The sequence below is a fragment of the Oncorhynchus clarkii genome, chromosome 8 (assembly GCF_045791955.1).
Source record: "Oncorhynchus clarkii lewisi isolate Uvic-CL-2024 chromosome 8, UVic_Ocla_1.0, whole genome shotgun sequence".
NCBI lineage: Eukaryota > Metazoa > Chordata > Actinopteri > Salmoniformes > Salmonidae > Oncorhynchus > Oncorhynchus clarkii.
This window is the reverse complement of record NC_092154.1, coordinates 31,090,357-31,117,735: the sequence shown is the minus strand read 5'-3', so window position 1 is coordinate 31,117,735 and position 27,379 is coordinate 31,090,357. Positions and strand designations below refer to the sequence as shown.

Sequence of the window (27,379 nt, the reverse complement as noted above, 5' to 3'; positions counted from 1 at the left end):
TGGTTGCATCCTCCTCCTTAGTTCCGTTATTCTGTCTTGGGAATCAGACAGACCTCTGCAAGAGGAATAGAGTGATATCCCTTAAGTGTGACTATGAAGAAACAGGGCATCTGTATAAACAGTATGTACAGTGCTGTCTGAAGTCTGAATACTACTGGAAGATGGTGATTGAGCGGAATAAATACAACGGGATTAATTTACCGCAAAATAAACATAGAAAGATTGTTACTGGGGCTGATGAACCAGTTATGGAACCCAGACGTGGGTATGATGCAGACTGTATGCTATAGAACACTACTTCTACTCTAGCCTAGATTTGCAGGCTTCTCCAATGAAGACCAAACTTTAGGACAACTGACTACGTGACACTACCTGTACTAAACGGAGCACGGAGGGAAATGAGAGTAATCATACATGGAACGAGGAATAACAACACTTCTCTCCCATTCAAATTCTTGTATTTATCGTCAGAGTTCATGAAGTTAAAGTAGACAACTGGAAAGGAAGCCAAACGTAACATGCAACGAAATACATCAAAGCTCTCTCACACCGCGGACAGGGTACAGGTCAGGGGTTAAACGTCAGAGGTCCGGGGTTAGCGGTACAGGCCCTCCGGCGTACCCTCCGGCGTCCTCTCCTGAAGTCCAAAGAGGACTTCTTGAAGTCTTCGTCGGTGACCTTCATTCTGCACTCTCTCAGGGCCATGAGTCCTTCCTCGGTGCAGATCGCCTGGAGGAGGGGGAGAAAGAGAGGAGAAAGGTCAACTCAGGTCAGCCTCAAAAGATCAGGGCCTGTATTCACAAATAGTTTTGGGAGTAGGAGTACTGATCTAGCATCAGTTTTGTCTTTTATATCATAATGAATAAGAATATATGGACATGGAAGACCTGATCCTAGACCTAACTCTCTCAGATCCATGACTTCAAGGAAGGAGGGAGGCATTCTGAAAGTAGCCGAAAAAGGCAGAGCATTGCTGGGAAGTAGGAGAATCCTTTCAGGATTTACCTTAAAAGAACTGCCGCTAGAGGGCAGCACAGTCAAGTCAAATATACTAAATCTGGTTTAGCTCGAGGCAGTTTGAGAATCATGTTTTCCCTAGAGTGGCTGCAAACATTCCTAAAGCCACACACCTAAAGCAGTTGAAACCCATGGAGGCCAACTCTTTGTTGGCAGGCAAGGGGCAACAGTGCTAGATAGGGGGACTACCCCACCTTAGTATTGGTAATGCAGTGTTTTTTAAAACACTTTTTGGGGTAACTGTATCGCCATGGCCTATGCTCTTATGAGTCTTCCCAATGACCATGCAGATAGACCAGGTACCCAGGTTGAGGACCACTGTGGTAGAGGAAACCCTGGACATCCATATCTTGATGTCAGCAACTGACAGGTCATCCTTGGCCAGGATCAGGTCGTCCAGGGGGACGTCGTCGGCTACAGTCATCCTGCTGGCGTGGATGTTGAAGATCCTCCTCTTGGTCTTCTCATCAGGCAGAGGGAACTCTATCTTTCGGTCAGTACGACCTGGAAAAAAAAAACATAGGGAAGGGGGTGAGGGACATGGAATATCAAAGCGAGGGAATGGCCGTTCGGTTCTACTCATTCTGATTCTAGAACAGAATACTTATTGACATTGACTCAACACTGTGGGAAGAAAAGAAAGACGCCTTGCTCAAATGGCTTCAGTGAATGTTGTTTCCTTTGATCGGAGTCTTGTAAAGTGCTCTGAGAGCTCCATCCGTTGTTCGCTCAAGGTCAAGAGGTCAGTTCCACAGATGGAGCTCAGAAGGAGGAAATTAATCTGCATTCATTTTATAGGAGAATCTCGATCCTCAATATACACTTCAACTGAGGTCGTTTTATCCCTGTCTAAGAGTCCCGCTCTACCGGTCGATTTTAAATATGATACACAATACAAAAATAGGCTCCAACTTTCAGATACTCATGAGAGAGAGAGAGCGTCTTACCAGGTCTGATGAATGCAGGGTCTAGGGTCTCTATCCTGTCAGGGGCCATGATCACCTTGACATCTCCTTTGGAGTCAAAACCGTCCAGCTGGTTGAGCAGCTCCAACATGGTCCTCTGGATCTCCCTCTCTGCTCCAGAGTCAGACTCATATCTACACATGGAGAGAAAAACAACGTTTAGTCACACCTAAAGGGAAGAGAAACAGTAGTTGGCACATTCCCAAATCAACAAGTCAGATCCAGTAATTGTCAATATCTAAGAGGATTTGGTTGGTATAAGCAAAATGGTTCAACTTTCTCGAAACCTATCAGAGGGCATGGTGGAGCTATTAAACAACCTTGCTATGCCTATTCCTATCATTTAAAGCTGCAATATGTAACCTTTGGGGCGGCCTGACCAAATTCACATAGAAACGTGTGTTATAGATCTGTAATTTTCAGTGAAAGTAAGTCTAAGAAGCGGTAGATCTGTTCTATGTGCGCTATTTTTATGCTTCCCAATCTTAAGTTTTTGTTTTTGCGTCTTTTAATTTCAGTTTTATACACCAGTTTTAAACAGCTGAAATTACAATATGTTTGGTTATGGGAAATATATTTAGATGGTATAATGACCATCTACACTATACTTGCTTGTTTTGTCACAAACTGAAATTAGGTGAACTACTAGAATTTTAGCAACCAGGAAATGGCAGAGTGATTTCTGCATAGTGCAGTCCAAATTCAGATTTTCCTGTTTCGTATCATATTGTACACAACAGCTGATAAAACACTTTAAAAGTGTAATTTCCTGATTGTATTTTCAACCAGCAACTATCTACACAAGGACCTTCTAATCAGCAGGTTTAAATGGGTGGAGTTTTAGTCACCAGGCAGTAAATTAGTTAATAGACCAATAAGAAAGAGTTCCAAACCTCTCTGCCAATAACAGCTCATTTTCAGTTTTCCCCTCCACACTCAGACCACTCCCAGACAGTCCTAGCAAAATTCTTGCTTGAGAAATAGCTATTTTTTTGGGGTGGGGGGGGGGGGGGGGGACGACTATTACAGTAAGGTACTTCATTGTTAAACAGAAATTACAAATAAAAACTTCTGCATTGGGCCTTTTAAGTGGCATATTTTAAGAACGTGGTTGTAGTAAGTACAGTTTACTGCCGATGGCGTCTATCTCGTCGATAAAGACGATAGATGGTGCGTGTTCCTCGGCCCACCCTGAACAGCTCTCGGACCAGCTTGGGCCTGTCTCCCTGGTACTTCTGGATCAGCTCTGAGCCAACCACACGCAGAAATGTAGCTGATGTCTGGTTGGCCACCGTCTTGGCCAGCAGGATCTTACCTAACACACAGAGAGAGGCACAGGCACACAAACATATTAGCAGAGATGCACAAACAGGCACAGGTATGCACGCACACACAGACAGACAAACAACCTTGCACGAACCGCACCCATATTAAGTAATATGGTCCTCTTTAGCTCAGTTGGTAGAGCATGGGGCATACAAAACCAGGATAGTCGGTTCGACTCCCAGGACCACCCAAGCGTAAAATGTATGTATGCATGACTGTAAGTCTGTTAAATGACATATATTATGATATACCTGTATATTATAATATGATTTCAATGTATGTTTCCCTGTCCACACTGCTCGGCGCTAAGCATGTCTCAGGGATTATGTACATTGTTTTGATATTTGTTATTATGTACATTGATGGTTTAGTTCATGTCCATCTAACTCACCAGTGTCAGGTGCTCCGTAGAGGATGACTCCTTTAGAGGGCTTGATGCCCATCTCCTCATAGTACTCAGGGTGGGTGAGGGGCAGCTCCACGGACTCCTACAGAACAACAGCGTCACAGTCAGAAGCAGACTGAATTATTTCAGGAAAACAGTCCTAATGTTAGAAAGAAAACAGCCGTACGTTGTCCCCCAGAGTCACGTTTGTTTATTTTGCAAGCTATAGCACACAATATTTGACATAAAGTAGGTTTTTAAAAAAGGACCATAGAGTTCTGTATGCTTCCGTGTTTTCTTTTTTGCCAAGGAAAATCTGCAATCGCGATACCGGTATCCTAACAAACAGTGAATGACTACAGGCTGTACAGAGAGTGTCCAGAGAGTCTAGTATAGGCTAGGTACATAACGTGGTACTCATCTCATTTCGGATAAAATGCTTAAAATACTTACTAAGCAGTTACAAGGTATGACGTTTAGTGGAGTCCTCTTCTTGTACCTTGATCTCCTGGATCTGGCTGTCCTGTCCTCCTATGTCAGCGCAGGTCTCCTGAGGGGCCTTCTCCACCTTCCTCACCGTGACCAGGGGGATCAGTGTCATCCATCAGGACACCAATCACGGCATGGACCTAGAGGACAGACACAGATCAGAGAATAGGGACAGAGTCAGTCAACGTCACTCGCTACTCAACCCAAACATAATAATAAATACTTTTCCCACCAAACTAAAGAAATTTGCCTTGGACACATTGTTGTCATTTAGCAGACGCTCGTATCCACAGTTAGTGCGTAAAACCTATACCCTTTTCACACTATTGTGGCCACCGAACCAAACTATGCCGATTCAGATATTTTTTTCCACATTGTCCTTTTCAGTACGTTTCCAGCAACTATGCTGGATGCATAACCACGCCAGCCCAGTACAGCTCGGTTTGACTCGGCTCAATAGTGCAAAAAGCCCTATAAAATATGTATTGTGTAGCTTGTGGTTGAGTAGCATAGAGCACATAAAGGTAACTGTCAAAATAAAAGGAAACACTTGAGTAAATGAAGGATACAAATATATTGAAAGCAGATGCTTCCACACAAGTGTGGTTCCTTAGTTAATTAAGAAATTAACATCCCATCATGCTTAGGGTCATGTATAAAAATGCTCAGTTGCCCATTATTTTGTCTACAATGGCTAGCAGAGATCTCAGTGACTTTGAAAGGGGGCCTCAAAGGAGCCTCGTGGGTTTAAAGGGTGTGTGTGTCTCAGTCACCAGATCTCAACCCAATTGAACATTTATGGGAGATTATGGAGTAGCGCCTGAGATAGTGTTTTCTACCACCATCAACAAAACACCAAATTATGTAATTTCTCGTGGAAGAATGGTGTAAGATCCCTCCGATAGAGTTCCAGACACTTGTAGAATCTATGCCAAGATGCATTGAAGCTGTTCTGGGTCGTGGCGGCCCAACGCCCTATTAAGACACTATGTTGGTGTTTCCTTTATTTTGGCAGTTACGTGTATATATTTCAGTACCTTGCGGTTGAGTAGTACATAACAGCTTTATGTCAGTACCTTGGGGTTGAGTAGTACATAGTTCTGAGCGATTAACCAACATTTCAGTTATTTTTTAAATATATATATTTTTAACTAATTGACCGAAGTCGGCTCAATTATTTGAATTCCATTTCGTTCCTTTTTTTTCTGGGAGCTTAATGCGCACAATGTGCAGTTTCTCTAGAGATAAATCAGATCAAGCCCGAACTGTGCGATGTAGTATGGAGTTACCAACAGGCCAATATTCGACATAGTTTAGCGCAGAAAACTTGGTAAATGACAACAACCATAATGTATCGCACGCCTACTAGTCCGGCCTGTGTGTTTCTTTGAAGCCCGCTATGTTAGGTTAGTGTGGGACAGAGAAAGAAGACAAGAGGGATAGAGAGCAGTTGCTTCCCAAGGTATCTCTACTTGAAAATACATGCTCTAAGTGGTCGATAGTTGGCATTCAGCAGTCATAAAAAAAGTATGCCTTATTTACTTTAAAGAACTACTAAAATAGTGATTTTGTCAGACAGCATAGGCACCAGCACTATGAAGAATAGATGACTTGGAATTAAATAATACAGTCATCAAATAAAAACAAATGCAACATACACAGCAACTGATATATATATATATATATATATATATATATATATATATATATATATATATATATATATATATATATATATATATATATATATATTTTTAAAGTAATGTGAATAAATGGTTAATGAGTGGAAAGCAGTAATGTCACTGCCATCATGGGACTTGTATTCATTGTTTTATTCTGTGTTGTTACAGCATTCAACCCACATAATGCATATAATGTCAAAAAGGATTGAACCAACCTCAAAAAGCACTAATCGCTCAGCACTAGTAGGACAGAGCAGATATGTCAGTACCTTGTGGTTGAGTAGTACTGATCAGATAAACATCTTCCTAATATTGACTTGCGCCCCCCCCCCCCCCCCCCCCCTTGCCCTCAGAACAGCCTCAATTATTCGGTGGCATGAACTCTACAAGATGTCGAAAGCGTTCCACAGGGATGCTGGCCCACGTTGACTCCAATGCAACCCACAGTTGTGTCAAGTTGGCTGGATGTCCTTTGGGTGATGGACCATTCATGATACACACGGGAAACTGTTGAGCATGAAAAACCCAGCAGCGTTGCAGCTCTTCATACAAACCGGTGTGCCTGGCACCCACTACCATACCCTGTTCAAAGGCACTTCAATCCTTTCTCTTGTCCATTCCCCCTCTGAATGGCACACATACACAATCCATGTCTCAATTGTCTCAAGGCTTAAAAATCATTCTATAACCTGCATCCTCCCCTTCGTCTACACTGATTGAAGTGGATTTAACAAGTGACATCAATAAGGGACCCTAGCTTTCACCTGGATTCAGCTGGTCAGCTGAGCAAGTGTCCTTAATGTTCAGTACACTCAGCGTATGTTCATACCTTGTGGTTGAGTACTACAGAGCAGATATACACTGAGGAAAAATATCAACGCAACACGTACAATGTTGGTCCCATGTTTCATCAGCTGACATAAAAGATTGGCAACACGTTCCATTTGCAAAAAAACGAGCATTTCTCCCTTGCCAATATAATCCATCCACCTGACAGGTGTGGCCTGTCAAGAAGATGATTAAACAGCATGATCATTATACAGGTGCACCTTGTGCTGGGGACAATAAAAGGCCACTCTAAAATGTGCAGTTCTGTCACACAACAGAAGTTCTGAGGGAGAGTGTAATTGGCATACTGACTGCAGGAATGTCCACCAGAGCTGTTGCCAGAGAATTGAGTGTTCTCTACCATTAGCTGCCTCCAACGTTGTTTTAGAGAATTTGGCAGTACATCCAACCGGTCTCACAACCGCAGATCACATGTATGGCGTCGTGTGGGCGAGCGGTTTGCGATGTCAACGTTGTGAACAGAGTGTCCCATGGTGGCAGTGGGGTTATGGTATGGGCAGGCATAAGCTACGGACAACACAATTGCATTTTAGATACTGTGACGAGATCCTGAGGCCCATTGTCGTGCCATTCATGATTTCTTTAGACAGTATGAAATGTAACTCAGTAAAATCTTGGAAATTGCTGCATGCTGCGTTTATATTTTTGTTCAGTATATGTCAGTACCTAGTGGTTGAGTAGTACGGAGCAGAAATATATATACATACACATACACACACGTAACTGCCAAAATAAAGGAAAAACCAACATAATGACATATGCCATGGCATATGGCTTACATCATTTTCATGCTCATCAAACTATTCAGTGACCACTCGTGCCCTGTGGATGGGGGCATTGTCATCCAATCGGGGCATTGCCAGGGTAGCCAAAACAATGTCCTGCCCAGCATTTGTATACATGATCCTAAGCATGATGGGATGTTAATTGCTGAATTAACTCAGGAACCAAATATCTGTGGAAGCACTTGCTTTCAATACACTTTGCATCCCTCATTTACTCAAGCGTTTCCTTTATTTTGTCAGTTAGCTGTATCTCGATGGTCTACTCAGTACCGCCTGTTTCTCCTCCTGGGGTTTAAAGGAATATAGCATTATATGTAATATAGTATTTTATATCTCCTTGTTCAGTACTTCCTGTTTCTCTTCCAGGGGTTTCATTTACTCCTGGTTCCTGATAAACTCCTCCATCAGCAGGTAGTCTTTGATCATCTCCTGCTTCAGCAGCTTCAGCCTGCAGTGGGTGTGAGGGGTGACTGTAGAGGGAGATACAATACGTTATCAATATAGTTTTTCTTGACAAGCGAGTGAGTGAGAAATTACATAGCTAGAGAGTTAGGAATGATGCAGAGACAGATACTAGATATTGAGCCGATGGGTCCGTTTTAAAGAGAGATTCGTTGTCCTAAGTGAGGTGACATAACAGCGTTACCCAAAGGTAGCTTGCTAGCCGCATTAGGTCCCTTGCTTTTTTTCGCCCTCTTCCCAACTCTGGTGAGGATGGGAGGCTCATACTTCTTCTTCTCCTATAAACATATGATATGGTTACATGGTTAGTGAAAGTAGAATAAAACAGGTTAACACAGACATCTGAAAGATCCAGGTGAGGAGATGTGGTTGTCAGAGGCTCTGGTTGTTTCCATGTCCTTCTCACATTGTCATCCTTCTTGCCTCCTCCTTGGCCCCCACTCTGGCTTTGATCCTGAAATTATAAACACAACACATTAGCTAAGTTAGCTAGCTAGATATCCTGTTTAACCTTGAACAAGACTTAGTGTTGGTAGACTTTATTGGCTAACTAGCTAGTTAACGTTACTTCAGCTATTTAGCTGCTGACAGGTTATTTGAGTTGACCACAGACTCAACATGGAGTACTAAATGCTTAGGATGATTAAGTTAGTAATCACAGCTATTTATTTAATGATTGGGGTGTCAGCATGAAAGCTAGCTGCCGCTACCGGCAAACAACGCTGTAACTTTATTCAATGGAAGACGAGCTACTGTACTGTTAGCTAGCTAACATAATGCTTAACTTAGCTGACAATTTTAGTTGTATTTTTTTATTTCACCTTTCATTTAACAAGGTAGGTTAGTTGAGAACAAGTTCTCATTTACAACTGAGACCTGGCCAAGATGAAGCAAAGCAGTGCGACACAAACAACAACACAGTTACAAAGGTAATTAACAAGCGTACAGTCAATAACACAATAGAAAAAAAGAAAGGCAATAAATAGGCCATAGTAGCAAGTAATTACAATTTAGCAAATGAACACCGGAGTGATAGATGTGCAGATGATGAATTGCAAGCAGAAATACTGGTGTGAAAAAGAGCAGAAAAGTAAATAAAAAACAATATGGGGATGAGGTAGGTAGATTGGATGGGCTGTTTACAGATGGGCTATGTACAGCTGCAGCGATCGGTTAGCTGCTCAGATAGCTGATGTTTAAAGTTAGTGAGGGAAATATAAGTCTCCAGCTTCAGCGATTTTTGCAATTCGTTCCAGTCATTGGCAGCAGAGAATTGGAAGGAAAGGCGGCCAAAGCAGGTGTTGTCTTTGGGGATGACCAGTGAGATAAAGCTGCTGGAACACGTGCTACTAGTGGGTGTTGTTATCGTGACCAGTGAGCTGAGATAAACTGGAGCTTTACCTAGCAATAGTCGATGAAGACGGCTGCACAGTACTGTCTTTTATTGATGGCAGTTATGATATCGTTTAGTACCTTGAGTGTGGCTGAGGTGCACCCGTGACCAGCTCGGAAACCGGATTGCACAGCGGAGAAGGTACGGTGGGATTTGAAATGGTCAGTGATCTGTTTATTGACTTGGCTTTCGAAGACTTTAGAAAGGCAGGGCATGATGGATATAGGTCTGTAACAGTTTGGGTCTAGAGTGTCACCCCCTTTGAAGAGGGGGATGACTGTGGCAGCTTTCCAATCTTTAGGGATCTCGGACAATACGAAAGAGAGGTTGAGCAGACTGGTAATAGGGGTTGTAACATTATAGGAAGAGAGTGTCCAGATTGTCTAGCCCAGCTGATTTGTACGGGTCCAGGTTTTGCAGCTCTTTCAGAATGTCTGCTATCTGGATGTTTGGTGAAGGAGAAGCTGGGAGGCTTGGGAAGTTGCTGTGTGGGTGCGGAGCTGTTGGCCGGGGTTGAGGTAGCCTGGAGGAAAGCATAGCTAGCTGTAGAGAAATGCTTATTGAAATTCTTGGTTATCGTGGATTAATCAGTGGTGACAGTGTTACCTAGCCTCAGTGCAGTTGGCAGCTGGGAGGAAGTGCACTTATTCTCCATGGACTTTACAGTGTCCCAAAACTTTTTGCCATTAGAGCTACAGGATGCAAATTTCTGTTTGAAAAAGCTAGCCTTTGCTTTTCTGACTGACTGCGTGTATTGGTTCCTGACTTCCTTGAAAAGTTGAATATCACGGGGACTATTCGATGCTAGTGCAGTCCGCCACAGGGTGTTTTTGTGCTGGTCGAGGGCAGTTAGGTCTGGAGTGAACCAAGAGCTATAACTGTTCTTAGTTCTATGTTAGTTAAATGTTTTGAAAGGGGCATGCTTATTTAAGATGGTGAGGAAATTACTTTTAAAGAACGACCAGGTATCCTCGACTGACGGGATGAGGTCAATAGCCTTCCAGGATACCCGGGCCAGGTCGATTAGAAAGGCCTGCTCGCAGAAGTGTTTTAGGGAGCTTTTGACAGTGATGAGGGGTGGTGGTTTGACCGCGGACCCACAGCAGATGCAGGCGATGAGGCAGTGGGTTCCTTAATAATTTGTGTGAGATTGAGGGCATCTAGCTTAGATTGTAGGATTGCCGGGGTGTTAAGCATATCCCAGTTTAGGTCACCTAACAGAACGAACTCTGAAGATAGATGGGGGGCAATCAATTCACATTTTGTGTCCAAGGCACAGCTGAGGGCTGAGGGGGTCTATAACAGCTGGCAACAGTTAGAGACTTATTTCTGGAGAGATTCATTTTTAAAATTAGAAGCTCGAACTGTTTGGGCATTGACCTGGAAAGAATGACAGAACTTTGCAGGTTATATATGCAGTAGATTGCAACTCCTCCCTCTTTGGCAGTTATATCTTGATGGAAAATGTTGTAGTTGGGGATGGAAATCTCAGAATGTTTGGTGGCCTTCTTAAGCCAGGATTCAGAAACGACAAGGACATCAGGGTTGGAATGTGCTAAAACTAAAACAATGATAACTATCCTAAACAACAGTATACAAGGCATATTAACATTTGAGAGAGACATAAAGCAATCACAGGTGTTGATTGGGAGAGGTAGCTAAGACAACAACGGGTAACACAACAACAGCGAATCAGCTAAGACAACAACAACAGGTAAAATGGCGATGATTGGGCAGAGAGGGTCAGTTAACTACCCACAGGGCCTGAGTTCGAGGCTGGGGCCGACAGATAAACAAAAAAATATGGAGTACCGTGATTAATGAACAGTCCAGCAGGCATCAGCTATGTAGCCAAGTGATCATAGGGTCCAGTGAACAGCAATAGATGAAACAGGGAAGCCACTGGGTAGTCGTTGCTACGCTAGCAAGCGGGAGACACAGCATTCAAAGTTAGCAGACCGGGGCTAGTAGAAGCATCTGCTCTGACGTCCGGCAAAGGCCGGTTGAGGGCACAACGGATGGAGTTACATCGGCAGACCAGTCCTGGTGGAACGGCGGGCTCCGTGTCGACAAAGGGTCCAGGCCAGTTGGTGAAAGAGGTATTGTAGCTGTAGTAATTTTGTCTGCTGGCCGGGAGATGCGCCTGGCTGAGGGTTTTTAATGAGGGTTTTATACAGCCAATGTGTTTCGAAAATATAAAAACTACACCAAATCTTATTTTCTGTATAAGAAAAACCTGCCAGATCTCTAATATCAAGCTACACAAATTGGAAGCTAATGTTAAATCTTTGTACTACTTAATCAAAACATGAGCCATAAATAAATTTGCTTGTTCACTTACGCATTTTTACAAAAAAAGATAAGGCCTCATTGACCTACAAGTCTCCCCTCATAAGGTACATTTGTCACAGAAATATAAAATATGAGCAATTCATTTGTCATACAATAGCATGACTCATACAACTAAATAGATGGTAATTTAGTGGATGGGCCATAATAGCATTGCTTTGGTAAAGCAAATTTACAAGGTTAGCTAGGAAACTAGCTTTTTATTTGTTACATTGAATTGCAAATATCGTCATTAGTATGAATATTACAGAGTAGGAACCTAAGTTTTCATCAGTGTTTCCCTGTGCCCTAATTACAGAGGGGCAAGTCAGAAAGTATAAAAGCACCCCTTAGCAGTTGAGGGTTGGACAACTCAATGCATAGCAGATGGTGGTGGGCTTGGAAAGGAGTTTCATAGAGTTTGAATAGCTAAAAGGACCTGGGGATAGTGGATGACTGTAGGTTGTGTACAGGTTGAGTGCATGTCTCTTGAGGAGGCAAGAAAGAGATTTAGACTTGGAAATGTGGAATATTCTCAGAGTTGGTAATTGGTTAAGGAAGAATGATTGGGAGATGAGGTGAGGTTGAAAACACTGATGGAGACCGAGGATGGGTGGGAATCTATTGAAGCCAGTAATAACAAGGCAGAGGGTATGTCAAGGAAGATTGGTGTCAAGTTTAGAGTGATCTGGATGCCAGTTCGAGTTCTGGAGGTGAAATGGAAGAGGTGGAAGGTGTGGTGAGGAGCTCGAAGCCCGAGCTTTGCATCGATGGATATTGTTATGATAGAGATACATTTGGTCCAGTGGGAGCAATATTTTTTTTTAAGAGGGTGGATCCATGCTTTTTGGCTGATCCATGGGTGGACTCAGGTTTTGTGGAAAATATGGTGGGTTCTGTTGAGTCAGTGAAGGTAACCTGAAGTGGACTTGTGAGAGCAGGCGCTCCGTGTGACGCAACTTGGGGAAGACCTGTATCTTGCTTTACGCTTAGGTATAGGGCACCATTGAAGGGAGTGATTTCTGGGGTAGTGTTAAGTGTGGAGGTGGAGCAATTGCAGTTGAAGATTTCATGTGTTTGTGACGCCCCCTACGTTTGGTGCGACACAGATCTGGTGGAGAGTGTGGTGAAACAGATATTTTGAGCTGTGAATGAGTCTTTAGCTGATAAAGTAATGTTAGGATGTAGAGCTTTTGTACTGGATCCACTGCCTAGAAGGCCAGCATCCCGGAGTCACCTATTCATTGTTGATATTGAGACTGGTGTTTTGTGGGTACTATTTAATGAAGCTGCCAGTTGAGGACTTGTGAGGCATCTGTTTCTCAAACTAGACACTCTAATGTACTTGTCCTCAGTTGTGCCCCTGGGCCTCCCACTCCTCTTATTCTGGTTAGAGACAGTTTGCCTTGTTCTGTGATGGGAGTAGTACACAGCATTGTACGAGATCTTCAGTTTCTTGGCAATTTTTCACATGGAATAGCCTTCGTTTCTCAGAACAAGAATAAACTGACAAGTTTCAGAAGAAAGGTCTTTGTTTCTGGCCATTTTGAGCCTGTAATTGAACACACAAATGCTGATGCTCCAGATACTCAACTAGTGTCAAGACCCGGTTACAAACTCGGGTCTCCGGTGTGAAAAACAGTCACTTAGCAAACTGAGCCACTAATAGTCGGCAGAACCCAGAAGATGAGGCAGACACATCAGTACTTGAGACGGTGTTTTAATAAAGTAAAAAGGAAAGTTCTTCAGGCAAAAATATAAATCCACAAGGTCAAAAGTAATTCCAAGAGAAAAAGGTAATCCTCCAAGTCAAAAGGTAAATCCACAAGGTGGTAGGTACAGCAGGAAAAAGCCTCAAAAGATAATCAAAAATAAATAAACGAGAACAAAAACAGAGTACCACAAGAGAGTCCAACTGGAGCAACAAATGTTCACAGCATCGCTGGGGGTGGGTGCTAACATTCAAACACAGAGCAAAGAACTGAGGAATACATTCAAGGGAAACGAGGCACAGGTGCAAATAATAACTGGAAACAAGGGAAAACAAAAGGGTCAAAAAGCACAATGGGGGCATCTAGTGGCCAAAACCGGAACAATACTGGCCAAATCCTGACAACTAGTCTAAAGAAGGCCAGTTTTATTGCTTCTTTAATTAGAACAAAAGTTTCCAGCTGTGCTAACATAATTGCAAAAGGGTTTTCTAATGATCAATTAGCCTTTTAAAATGATAAACTTGGATAAGCTAACACAACGCGCCATTGGAACACAGGAGTGATGGTTGCTGATAATGGGCCTCTGTACGCCTATGTAGATATTACATTTCCAGCTACAATCGTCATTTACAACATGAACAATGTATCACTGTATCTCTGATCAATTTGATGTTATTTTAATGGACAAAAAAAATTGTGACCCCGAACTTTTGAACGGTAGTGTATGTTTCAGTAAGCTTGGCTTCTTAGCGTTCAGAGCAATGGTTATCAACTGTACTGCAGAGATGGAACATAAGTCACAGAAAATAGATGTAGTGGCAGCTGCAGAGACTTCAGAAGTTTTCACAGGGTGTGTTGAGTGGTAGTGTCCTGTCCTCTAAGGTCGTTGCCCTAGGGTAGGATCAGATAGGGTCAAAGTAGTGGAATAATATGGTGGGTTTTAAAGAGTGCAGGGTAAGAAAAAAATGAACATAATGTTTTATTTGTCCCAGTTCCCCATTTTGTATCACACAGTGTAATGTCTTTATTCTATAGTTCAGTTCGGGGCGGTAATGCAACATATTGGATGCCAACCGCCGTTAAACCCCACCGAAGAAGTTAGCAGTTGAAGGCAGGTGGAGAAAATGGCAGAAGCAGGTGTACAGTAGAGCTTGAATCTAATGGCGGTGGAATCGAGGAAGATTTGACTTTTGTCCAAAATAATGGAAAACTGAGCAAAGTTCTGGTGGAAAACAGAACCTAGAGTTCTGCTCATATTCCCTCTTATCTGGTAGGGGTATGTTTTTTTTAAAAGATGAACAGCGCTCAAGAGCAAACTTTACAAATTCATTTGGGATATCCAAAGTGGCGGATTAAGTGAAAGCTGTGAGGATCAAAAAGAGTGGGCTTGTTCAGATTTTTTGTATTTCAGCAGAACAGAAAAGGCATGTTGTTTCTCACCGGATTCGAGTAATATGCCGTGTCTTGCGTAGCTCTTCGGAGTAGGGCACCTCTCAATGGGTTAATATCTGCCGTCTCGTGGGAAGTCGATGTTGCTCTAATGAAGAATATCCCAGGTGTGGTCAACGCAAGTCGGATGAATCGTGTGGTGAATGGAAACAAGGAAAAGAGGCTGTGAAAAGGGTTGAGGGACCGAGTTGTTCAGAAAGTTCATTGGTGGTAGAGTTTGCCTCTCACCAGCAAGACCCAGAAACTTTACATGTAAAAAAAAAAGTGGACTTTGTGGCCAAAGTGGAAAATAAGTCCAGAAAGATTGACGTCATCGTGTCTACGGCAGAGCGGTTCCTGGAATTACAAGAATTCTCAGCGGAGGAGTTACATGGAGAATTGTCTCAGGCAGTACCACCCTCAGGCCCCAGAACCTGAGTAGAGAATTATGTTTTTTTTTTTTTTACTGTGGGATGATATTTGTTACACTCTTTATTTTTAGTGTCGATTAATGACTCTCACCTGTCCAGTTGGTGGTGGCAATGCACTTCATAGGTTGTAGTCTGCCAATCAACCTTGAAGAAGAGAACATTTGTCCCTGGAATTTAGCAGAGTGTGCTGTCTCGAACCATGCTGTTTTGAAGAATTGTTTGTGTGTGGAAAAAGTTATAGGTAGCGTGCTAAAGCATTGTATCTGCTTTAGTTTTCGAGATGATCGGTTTTTACATAGTGTATATTTATTTATTCGGAACACATTTCCGCTTTGTTGGCAATGTCAATTCTTGCCCTTTTTTTCTAAATACTTTTATGTTTGTTAGCTGGACAGGCAAACACTGCCAAGTACTAAGCAGCAAACCAATCAACACAGTGAGTCACCTACTATCCAGGTACCATCTCTGCTGATCACGTCTGCCTATCATGTTCTCCGTATCTAAGGTACTAAACACAGCTGTTGACAGTTCGAGAGAGAACTCCTTCCGAACAAACTGCTAAGTCTTTTTTAATATGTGTATTCTATTTAGTTATAGAAAAAGAACTCCCAACTTTACATAAAACGCCGCTATAGATTCTAAAACTAACCTGGTATTGGCAATACTTTCATCGTTCTCGAGTTTGGAAAACAGTTATCTAATAAAGGCCTGTGTCCAGTTGCAGGTGTTTCTACAAACAGAGAAACAAACCAGAGAAAATCCATGTTTTGTATTGAGTGAGCTATATGCCTCTTGTAAGTGTGTGTAGATCTTTGTTTTGGAAGCACTGTGGGCACGCTGTCATTTACTTCTACATGTGACTGAGGCTGCATCGCATAGAAAGGACTAGTTCCGGCAATGATGCTGGGGAATTCTAGATGTGCGGCAGCTAAGATGGCGAGGAACCTCCTCGCGCAGTACACACATGGATTTACTATCTCTCCTCTCTTGTGTCCTGCTCCCAGAGATCAACCAAGTACTATTTACTAAGCATTGGCTCAACTGCATTGGCTCAACCTGTGAGGAGAACCATCCTAATTTAATTTGAACTAGCCCTCCTGTCACTATTAGACATCGCGACCACGTGCATTTGCCTGTTGTCTTTTCTTTGGAGATTTTGTCTTACAAATTCTACACAGTCTAGTGCATTTTGGAGTAGAAGAACACCCACTACAGATACACATGCTTGTTAGAGCATCTCGAAGATCAGGTTACAAACAGATTATGTTTTACCATTGTAACATGAAGTGACGAGAATCCTATTGTCGATGTCAGGAGCCCAGGCTTTTGCCGTAGATGGTGGAGTTCTCGGTCTCCGGACCACACCATTTTAAAGATTGCATTCCACTACGGAACTTCTTTCTTTATATCGGTTGGCTACATTGGTGACCAGGGTGGGATCCTTTCGATACACCTATGGGGCCTGGGCACACTCCTTCTAGAGAGGAGGAATACTGAAGCATGCATTGATGACAGTTCTACAGTCTCCATCAGAGGTCCAGCCTTTTGGCGTAGATGGTAAAGCTCTCATTTCTGGACTGCAATGTCATAACATTGTGCCCCCCATGGCATGAATCTCTCTCTCTCTCTCTCTATAAATTGATTGGTAGGCTACACTATATTTAGAAGCCTTTGCTATTGGTCTCCGTACTCATTAAATGGTGAAACACTGTTTGTGACGGTGTTCTTTGTTGGAATGTATATGCATGAAACGTACATTATGGAAAACGTGTCTCACACTCAGTCACAGTCAGTAGAATAATGAATGGGTTGGCAAGATTTTGGGATTGTCAACTTTTAAAAGGTTAGTAGGAAAGTTAATATACTAAATATACTCACATTCACTGAACATTTAGTATTTGAAACTCAGACATTCATTTCCCATCTGCTGTTTCTATAATCCTGCAGGCTCTTTATCATTCTCCATACCTTCTATTCCAATGGATTCAACATGATTCAGGCCCACCATGGTATTGGGCAGCTGCTGATATTGGAGAACTCATCTGGTTTAGAAATCAAACTGTGGTCATCTTGCACATAGTATACAGTACATTGTGCCTAGCTGTTTTTAAGAGAAGATTGTATTGCAAGCTATACTATATGTGTAGGATATGCTGTGTTGGCTAATATTCATGTGCGGCTGTCATTTTTAAACCTCCATTCTAGCATACATGACACACACATCTATCTACAAACATGCTTTTATTTGGGTTTGCAAGGTATAAGATGTAATGTTTATTTAGGCCTGCAGCTAGTTACTTGAAATGAGACAAATAATCATGACAAAACATGGTTCGAAAAATGTAATTCACTGACAGAGAGACAGCTAATGAAACACTAGAATCCTGAGCAGGCACATTGACGTTTACAGTAGCTGGCTAGGCTAGTCAAACTAACATTGGCTAACTTTCAATAAATTGGTAAAATGGTCAACGGAGTTGCGTCTTCGTACGATCAAGACAATTCATATTGCATGCTGCATATTTCAAGTGCACTCGAAAACATATTTATCTTATTTCAGTCTTTGGGAGCTCATCACACACAGACAGACAGCAGCTTGAGTTTTCACCAGGCTCTGTTTACATCTTAGGAGCAGGCCATTGGCTGCATTGATCACAAGGGGTATGTACAGGAGTTCTGATTGGTTCCAAGTTTAGCAGTTCGGTGTTGAAATGTACATTTTTATGATCAAATGTGCAAGAATTGAAGGCGCTAACAAATGTTATAGCCATAAGAATGTTTTACTGTCATAAACAAAAAATCAGCTCCTCTCTCGATTGGGATTGATCAACTTCCTGTTCTTTGGCTTTGACCCCCAATCTATTATACTGATTTATGACTTCCTCTTGGCACATACTGTAACAAAAAAATGGATTAAATGTTTAGAAGCGGAATATCTGATTATTCTTTTGCCTCTTTGCCAGGCCTTGATTTGGAGTGAAAGCCGGATGTGACTTTATTTACTCGACTAGGCCCATGCATTGAATTGAGATGATGACTCACAGAAACAGTATGTTAATCATACTGTATCCTAATTCACTTCTACCCAATAGCCGCATGGGAGCTCTCATAAGCCATTGAGATAATGCACAACTCCCACCTTTTCTCTCAGCTCTCTGCGCTCACCCTCATTCGCACATGCTTCATAATGGGATTGTGATTGATATACTTATTGTTGCAGCAATTTACTCCTATTCACATAATGACTGAGGTTTTACTAATCGAATGAATAAGCCAGTCTTTCTACGCCAGTCATCACCTCATGTGCATCTGTCTGGTCTAATTCAAGAGCCTTTGTAAGACTGTTTACCCCGGACAAGAATTAACCACACCAGACTCAAAATAGCCTATCTAGCTCTAGCATGTCAGCACCTTTTAACAGTCTTGTTGTTACACGTGCAGGGACATTAGTTTCACAACCCCATGGCCCCAATAGGAAGAAAATCTCCAGTCTCTAGCTTTTCAACACCTCATCTCTATTTCGTCATATCTCAAGTCATCTGTATTTATGTTAGCTATATGTGTTTATCCAGTGTGGCGGCAGTGTTCTTGGGAATGGGCATAAAGGGAATAGTGAGTGGGCAGCCACTTAACACTCAACTCCAGCTAGGAACTCCACAAAGAGCTATTGTGACTACATGTGATTTGACAGGAGCTTTGAATAACGCAGTGAGTCACCTTCTCTTCTCACACCTCCTGTTTGCTAGGCAGCGGTGAAGAGGCTCCCTCACCCTCTCTCTGCCTCCCTCCTGAGGGACAGTAGCCAACTACTAGCCTCGGCTCCCAGGTCTCGCTCCTGTTGGTGAAAGCCTGGTAGAGGCTAGCCAACTACTGTTCTCTCTGTGATAAAGTTAGTCCCAACGGGACAACATACAAACAAGACCACCAGACAAGATAATTTCAGGCGTATCCATATTTTTTCTGTCACATTCTTGCCAGTACTCTACAGTTAGTTGTAATTTCTTTGTCAACAGTATAGTCACCCAATGATACATTGGTTGTTTCAAAATGGATGAAATTACAAAGTATCAAAAACAATCTGCTAGTGACAATAAGTAGCAGAGTTGTATCATTTTCTCAATAATATACTGTACCACTGTTTCAAATCGTGACATGAAATTAGATCACCATTTGGTACAAAAATATCAGGTCACATTAATTTGCTGACTCATACTGTGGGCTATGCTGTATTCAGACCGCCACACCTGTTATACTGCTTCTCCACTGTAGTGCGTTATTAGAGGTAACAGGGAAGACATGATAAATGGGCTTTTTCTTTTCTCTACGGCTTTTCGGAATAACTAGCTGGGTATTGAGACATTCAGCACGAAAGCTCGCTGTGACGTAAATCTGTAGGAGTCTGTCTCACTAGCACCATGTATAATTTGAGCATCTTCTTCGGTGCGTTCAACAAGGCGTGTGAAGAGGCGTATGTCGCCCCTGCTCCAACCCAATCCATAATGTAGACTGTGATCTGAACAGTTCTGCTCTTCTCTCTCTCTCTCTCTCTGCTCATTACTGCTTTCTTTCCCCCAAAACTGGCTCTCCTTTTCACAGATCTGTCCATTTCTACTTCTCCGTTTTCTCTTTCACCCAACCGGCCATTTTGTTTTCTCACAGATCCCTTTCTCACTTGTCTCTCTCTTTCTCTCATTCCAGTTTCAGAATAGAACGAGAACATAACACCTCTGTCGTGGAAAGAATGAGAAAAAAGGCCCTGAAATAACCTTAGAGAGAGACTTGTTTTTCATAGCATTAATATGAGCATGCTGGCCAGGTCCAGATAGATATGGACAAAAGAGTGATACTTCATTGTTAGAGTCCGTATGCTGCTGCCTTATGGTGCTTTCACATAGTGTGGTGAAACAGCAAGATAACAGCCCTCTGATAATACGCTCTAAATTGGAATCTCGAAAGAATAGAATTCTGTTTTTCATTTTGGATAGAATAAATAGATATCCATTAGTTTGTAATGGTGCTGTGCTGGGTGTTATTGTCCATTGCACTATGTCTCAAACATACCAGATAACAAGTTAGAGGCGGCAGTGCAATAGAAAACCCATTACAGCTGATGAACATAACAAGTCTGTAGCCATAACCACTCAGACAGAAGCATGATATTTAGACAGGGTTTCTGTTTGCCACATTCAGCTGTCTCTAAAAGTCTTGCCTGCCTTTTCATAAGGCTGTCTCCCCTTATAGATCGGTTGCGGTTTCTTACACACAGTGGAAATTCAGTATTTTTCTCAGAAGGCTACTTCCCCTCTAGGTGTTTTCTCTGAAAAGCAGGCGAGCGGTGGGTCTTCTTGATCAAGATGACAGTATAGGGTGTTTGTAGTTGTGGTGATGAGCAGTTTGTTGGCTAGCTGTTATTCGCTAGTGATATGAAGAATACCATAGGGTAGTTTGAAACCACTCAGCTACAATGTCTTTGGGTAGCTTTCTGTATTCTGTAGTGTCACCATGGAAACTGCCTCAGTAACTAACCACCAGATTCCAGCAGTAGCTACAGTTGGTTGTGATCCAGATGTGGGTGAAGGAGACGCGTGCACACCAACGCACTCCTGTACGCACGCACATAGACACTGCCTGATGAACCAGCATGCATCAGAGAAGAATGGGTGGCGGCAGGCAGAGTTATCTTACAGTGGAACCTCGTTGCGGTATAGGTTGGTACTTCAGGTCAATTATTCTCCTGCGATGGACAGCTTGATTAAGTAGGGCAGACGTATTGTATTTCATTGTCCCTACAGTTATGAAACGGCAAACTTCCTGCACACTGAATGCCACTGCACTTCCTTTCCCTTCGCAGCTTGATTGGATGTGCGGGGTGTACGTGACATATTCTGAACTGATGTGGTCTGGCCAGGCTTTAGTCCATGGGGTCAATTATTCTCCTGGAATTGAGTTGGGTATTGTACATTTCTCTATTTGTTCAATTAAAACCAATGTATTTTTAGAGGAAGTCCTGATTTCTTGTGACTGTCTCTCTGGCCAGTCAATCAGTCTGACTTATATGTATAGGTAGGTGTAGGCCTATCTGTCCACGCTGGTCTCTGCCAGGCGGTTGTTCATGATGCCCAGGGCGCCCACCCCTCCGGAGAAGCCATTGTGGCGGGAGCTGGAGCTTGACTGGCGAGGGTGACCGTTAGCCATCTCTGACAGCTGCTTCTGCATGATGGCCAGGTTCACCTGATGAATGGAGAGAAACTAATTCATGACCAAATAAATGTAGAACAAGCGCTGGGTACAGCAATATAGCAGTAAAAATACATCTAATGATACAGCATCAACGTTTCCTGGAACGACCACACGGGCAGGAACCACGATTCGTTTGCACTTCACTTATGCAATTAAATGGCCGGATATAGAGGATCAGGGTACCAAACACTGCAGGATCTGGATCCGATAGGTATATGTGAACACGCCTCAAGTATTTCACATCTGCACAAAGTCTGATCTGGGAACAGCCGTAAACTGTGAGTAGTGGACACATGCATGTTCATGTCTTCTCCTCACCTTATTGGCAGCCAAGAAGTCTTTCATGGAGATCATCTCTCCAGACATCCTCCGTCCGTCCGCCTCGCTGTCGTTCACCGCGTCCGTCTCGATGGACAGGTCCCGCCTGGCCCTTAGGTGTCCGGGCACTACCACGTTCCTGCGGGGGTGTCTGAGGTGCGGTTGGTGGCGCCCCCTCCCTGGGCAGCGACATGGCACCTCCAGCCTTCTCAGCAGCCAGTTCAGCACCTCAAAGTCCCAACATAAATGATCAATGGCGATGCTATAATAAAAGTCTTAGAGACTAAGCTTACATGACATTTTTCTGAATACAATTTTTTTTTTTACGATTCCAAAATGAATGGCTACAATAATAACTTTGATTCACAAGTGCTTTTCAAAACACCCAAAGTCACTACTTTACTTAATAAAATGAGCAAGATGAATACAGTAACAATAACAACAATCCCACCGGGTTGATGATGATGCAGGCCATTATCAGGTCATTATTGTCAAAGAGTTTTTTTTCCTCAATGACTTACCCGGTTAAACCAAAGGCAATAAGAGCTGAAGTATTATGAGCATATACCTGTTTGATGACGATGGAGATGACGTTGAACAGGGAGTAGATACAGCAAACTCCTGTCAGAATAAACAGGAAGTTACCCACCCGGTACGCTGTCTGGCTCTCATTCCCCTCGTCGTACGCAAACATCTGGCTGCTCACCATGTCCCCAAACCCAATGGTGCTGAACGCTACGAAGCAGTAGTACAGAGAATCCAGGTAGCCCCAGCCTTCTACAGCAGAGTACATGGCCGAGGCACAGCAGGATACCAAGATGGCGGCGGCGCCCAGGATCAACATCACACAGTACACCGAGGGCTTCCACCCAGCCAGCCCCTCTCCCCTGCCGCCTCTTCCGCTGCCCTCGGAGAGGCGTCGGCGGCCATTTTGCGGAAGCACGGCCTTGCGAAGGTGGCGACGCTCGTGGCAGGACTTGAGGACGAAGGCGATGACGGTGATGACGCGCTCTAGGAAGAGGTTGAAGAACAAGATGGTCGAGGCACAGCCGATCAGGCCGTAGAAGATGAGGAAGATCTTACCACTGATGGTCGCTGGCGTCGTCATTCCAAACCCTGGGGAACATGAAGATGGAGGGATATGTTATTATAAAGAAAACAGTACAGGTCAAAACTAGTAATTATGTTTTTGCTTGAATTTATTACTAATTACACCATGATTGGACAGATAGTAGAATCATTACCATTAGAAAACAACAGTGTGACAATTCAATACTGAATCACACTGAACAATGCAGTATGATTTTTTGTTTTATTTCAAATCCTGTTTATTCACAATCCTAAATCAGTCAGCCTGAGAATAATGTACACTGTCAGCTTTCCCAGACAGGTGGAAAAGCACATAAGTTGAAGCAACGCTCACACAAGACAGGCCCCAAATAGAAGTGTCAAGCACGCACACAAACACACAAACACGACAGCCTTGCTCTGGCTTTTGGATTGTGTGCGCGTTTTAGCATCTGTACAGTAAGTAAGCTCAGAGTTTGTTCAATGCTGACGGTTAATTGGTTGTTAACAAGCACACCCTCCCTCCCTCTGCCCTGAGTGGAGTGAAGCACCATCCAGTCACATGCACAATGCCTCCTCAGCCACTCACTCACTCGCCTACAGGGTTGCTAATGGTGACAAGAATAATATTATTCTTGATTCTTCGCCTTCTCTCTTTCTAGACATCCCCTCATCGCTCTCTCTTCATAATTCTCTCTAATTGACTTCTCTCTCACACACTTAACCCTCCCTTTTTATTTCTCTTCCTCTATACCTTTCTTACTTCCCTCTCTCCTCCTCCCTCTTTACCATCCTTTATCACGTCTTTTCTCATTCTCGCCCCACCCCTTTATACTACACTAGGAATGCCTACTTTCAGACCAAGGGAGGACTAACAGAATCTCTCACACACACACACACACACACACAGCTCTTATCTGATGGACAGTGTGAGCCCAGCTGTGATGAATCTCATGATGAGTCCATCCATTCCAGTCCTTGACTACATGCTCTCTCTGTTCCATGATGACCATGTTCCATTTCACACTGCATTTAACAATGAGCAGTCAGAGGTGAAAAGGGATCTCTTCAATTACTTCCATTCACTGGAAAAAGTAGGGCTTCCTTTTGTCCCCTTATCTAAGTACAATAAGTATGTATTTAGTATATCTGTACTGAATACAAATGCATTAGCTAAGTTCCTCCAAATCCATTTATTTTCTTTCTTGACATGTAATAAAGTAATCTAGAGGCATTAAGGCTTTTAGCTGTGTGGCTTAGCTACAAAAGATCAGAGATAAGATTGGCTTGTGAGCCATAAACATCCCCTCTTCACCAGGCTTTTGTTTGCCAACACAGTCTCATATCATTCAGACAGAGAGGGAGAGACAGAGAGTTGCTGGAGTTTCCTAGTAATTGGCACTCCAGGCGGCACTAATTTAACAGGGTTTCATATTGAAACCAATTACATGACACACAATAAGACTAATTAAAACTTGATAGGCATGCATATTGAAGCATCCTTTAGTTGGCTGTGATTGTTCTAGTTGTGGAATTATTGAAAATAATTCATAAGAGCATAACATCCCTATAGCCTACACAGTACAGGTCCTATAGCCTAATTTCCTTTTAAAATTACTCCTAAAAACTACAATTTTTGGAGTGCCAAAAAATATGAATAGCAATTTTGTCCCAAGTAAGTTAAATATAAAATTGATTATCTCCTGCTTTCAGCTTTGATTCATGGTGTTGGATATGATGTGTCATATGTGATAATGAGAGAATCTATAAGCTACACAAAATATCACCTATGGTCGAGACCACAGTCCCCACGAAGTAGAACGCGCCGGTAAAATCCCACCGAGGTCTGATAGTGTCCACGCGAATCCCGGCCAAGTTCGCCTCCTCGTAGTTCCTCAAGAAGTTGTCCAGCTCCTTCTTGCTCAGGTTATTCTTTTGGCTAAACTGTTCAAAACGCTGCGCCCAGCGGTCCTTCGCCTCTGCTTCCATCGGCTGTTCCAGTGCTGAAAAGACAGCGGCACCGCAGAGGAGGTAGAGGATTATAAACACCGCTAACATTAGGAACCTGGCGTTATCCTCGTTGAAGGGACCGAAGCCACAACAGCAGCCGCTCCGGCAGGCCATAATGTAGGCTTGTCACTGTTCAACAGGTGCTGGGAACTCGCCGCATCGTTTTATTATGTAACAAATGACACATTCCTCATTATCCATCGTAATGTTTATCGTGTAAAATAACAAACAGGTTCAGGATAGAAACTCTGGTGAAATAGAGTCGGAGGCTGCGGGGATAGAGAGCAGAGATAGCCAGAGAGAAAATGAGGAGAGTTTTCCTCGGAGATTCAACAGCTGGTCACCTGTCATTGTGAAAATTAATCGAAGAACAAACAGTAACCATCAACAGTTGTCAAGGCTCTTTGGCCATCAAGTCCAAATGTCCGTTATTATTATCCGTTACAATAAACATATGGCGTTATCCTTCACCTTTCCGCGCTTGTCCAAAATAAATAAACCCATGTTCACCTCTCTGTTAGAGTTAAAATTGTGTTAACCAAAAAGGCGCACAGTTGAAAAGTGGATTTGAGCGGGTGTACAAACGAAAAAATAAAATCCACAAACCTTTGACTGGGGCTGGATAGCGAAATAGTTTACGACGCTGCGTTCAATGCGCAACCTCCCTTCGTCTCAAAATACGCCCCTCACAGAGCGCGTTAAGAGGAAGGTGCTTTCGAATAGCTCACATTGAATAGAATTGGTCTTCAAATGGTGTACTCTGTATAAACCCAAGGCTGTTATAGTCAACTGCAATATGTTTTGTCTGTCTGCAACAGTGCGCGTCTAACTGACCTCCACATCAAGGGACTCCGAGGGCATCGACTGGGCTACACACTCTGAACACGCCCCAGTCACAAACTCACCCACACACACCTACTCCTCTGTTCTGGTCGAGACCAAGTGGAGCAGGATTGAAGCAGGGGAAATATTACGAGTTATATCCTTTAGGCCTATGCATGAAAGCAAAATGTAATCAACATCAAGCTATACACTTCAGCTTTAACTTCAACTAAACAAACATGAGCAACTGTGAATTTACAAAGTGAAAAAGTCTAGAAAGATTACATATGTATTACAAATACATTACTGAGTAATTACTTTAGAAACAACAACCAAATGGAAACATTCTTAGACTATCAAGTGAATCAAGATACTGTATGGTCACCATGTGACTTGATCAGCCTGCATCAATGCTAAGCATGATTCCAACATTTGGGCAGTCTCCTGCTGTGCTGCCCATTAAAAAATGGGGCTGATGTCTTCTGCCATGAATCAATATGATGTGACCTTTCAGATCCAGGTCTGAACATTCATGTCTTTGCACAGGGACATCAAGGGACAAGCTTAGCAAATGTCACTACCACGGAACAAGCTGTACAAATTCAATATGCACATCAGATGGAGATGGACAACAAAAGGATATTTTTAAAATCTCTGTAAAAGTAAATCCTGTTTTGAATGTTTAGTGAAGTTAATCCTTACATTGCTGGTGTATCTGTTGTAGCTATGGCTCACAATTTGAGGGGCAGAGAATTTCAGCACATTGGACAGTTAATAGTTATGGACAGCGGGGCCACTGACCTCAGACTGTGTTTCAGTCCTGGAGGTAAAATTGACTGGCAGATTTGCAGCATTCTCATCATGTTAAGATAATACTCAGATGGGTGCTTACATTTGTCCTATTTCACACATGTACAAGTGCATTAGAAATTAGTTATTTGGATATCCCAATCCACCTGAGACAGCCTCGGAGAGTGGGGTGACAGCCAGGGATCGGCCATTATTGACAGCGACCCTGGAGCAATTAGGGTTAAGTACCTCGCTCAAGGGCACATCAACAGATTTTTCGCCTAGTCGGCTCTGGGATTTTAACCAGCAACCTTTCGGTTACTGGCCTCCTAACCGCTAGGCTACCTGCCACCCTTGTTCTGCAGTTACAGAAGAAAAGCTTATTTTGTTGTTTAGTTAACCCTAACATTTCTACAATAATTGGAACAGTGCATTTCAGCTCATACTTTTGGTCAGTACCCCAACATTACTGGTGTAACTTTGGTAAACAATTTGAGGGTAGAACATTTCCGCACCACGGACAGCTTAATAGATAGACACTACTTGTGGCCAGACTCGGCTAACCTAACGTAGCAAGCGTTCCACCCAAGATGGCGTAGCAGTGCAGACGTGGTTTGTCATTCTCCCCTGTACATTTTCTATTTTTTTGTATTTTTTTGTATATATTTCAATTTATCTCCAATCTCTTTTCCATTTTAAAATTAGTGTAATGTCCATCCCCAGCTACAACATTTTCCGTCAAGACAGAACTGCCAAAGGGGGAGGACTTTCAATCTACTGCAGAGATTGGCAGAACTTTGCAGGCTTACTTTCCAGGTCTATGCCCAAAGAGTTTGAGCTTCTAATTTTCAAAATTAATCTCTCCAGAAACAAGTCTCTA

The 27,379-nt window shown here is 42.8% G+C and overlaps 1 protein-coding gene and 1 pseudogene across 1 annotated transcript; both read right to left on the bottom strand.

Moving 5' to 3' along the window:
• Positions 1 to 595: 595 nt before the first annotated feature.
• Positions 596 to 19,750, bottom strand: LOC139415434 (26S proteasome regulatory subunit 4-like; annotated as a pseudogene).
• On the bottom strand, positions 17,486 to 25,768 carry LOC139415633 (potassium channel subfamily K member 13-like). Its single transcript, XM_071163746.1, has 4 exons — positions 24,666 to 25,768; positions 22,379 to 22,926; positions 21,811 to 22,038; positions 17,486 to 21,483 (listed from the first exon to the last, which is right to left on the bottom strand). Exons 1-4 carry the CDS (start codon positions 25,000 to 25,002, stop codon positions 21,328 to 21,330), a joined length of 1,269 nt encoding a protein of 422 aa, XP_071019847.1. The 5' UTR covers positions 25,003 to 25,768; the 3' UTR covers positions 17,486 to 21,327.
• Between the last annotated feature and the right edge of the window lie 1,611 nt (positions 25,769 to 27,379).

Coding starts and splice junctions, on each gene's coding strand:
- LOC139415633 (XM_071163746.1), bottom strand. CDS start 25,002: ATGGCCTGCCGGAGCGGCTGCTGTTGTGGCTTCGGTCCCTTCAACGAG. Junction 22,927..24,665: donor GACTGTGGTCTCGACCATAG/GTGATATTTTGT, acceptor CATGTTCCCCAG/GGTTTGGAATGACGACGCCA. Junction 21,484..21,810: donor ACTTCTTGGCTGCCAATAAG/GTGAGGAGAAGA, acceptor TCCATTCATCAG/GTGAACCTGGCCATCATGCA.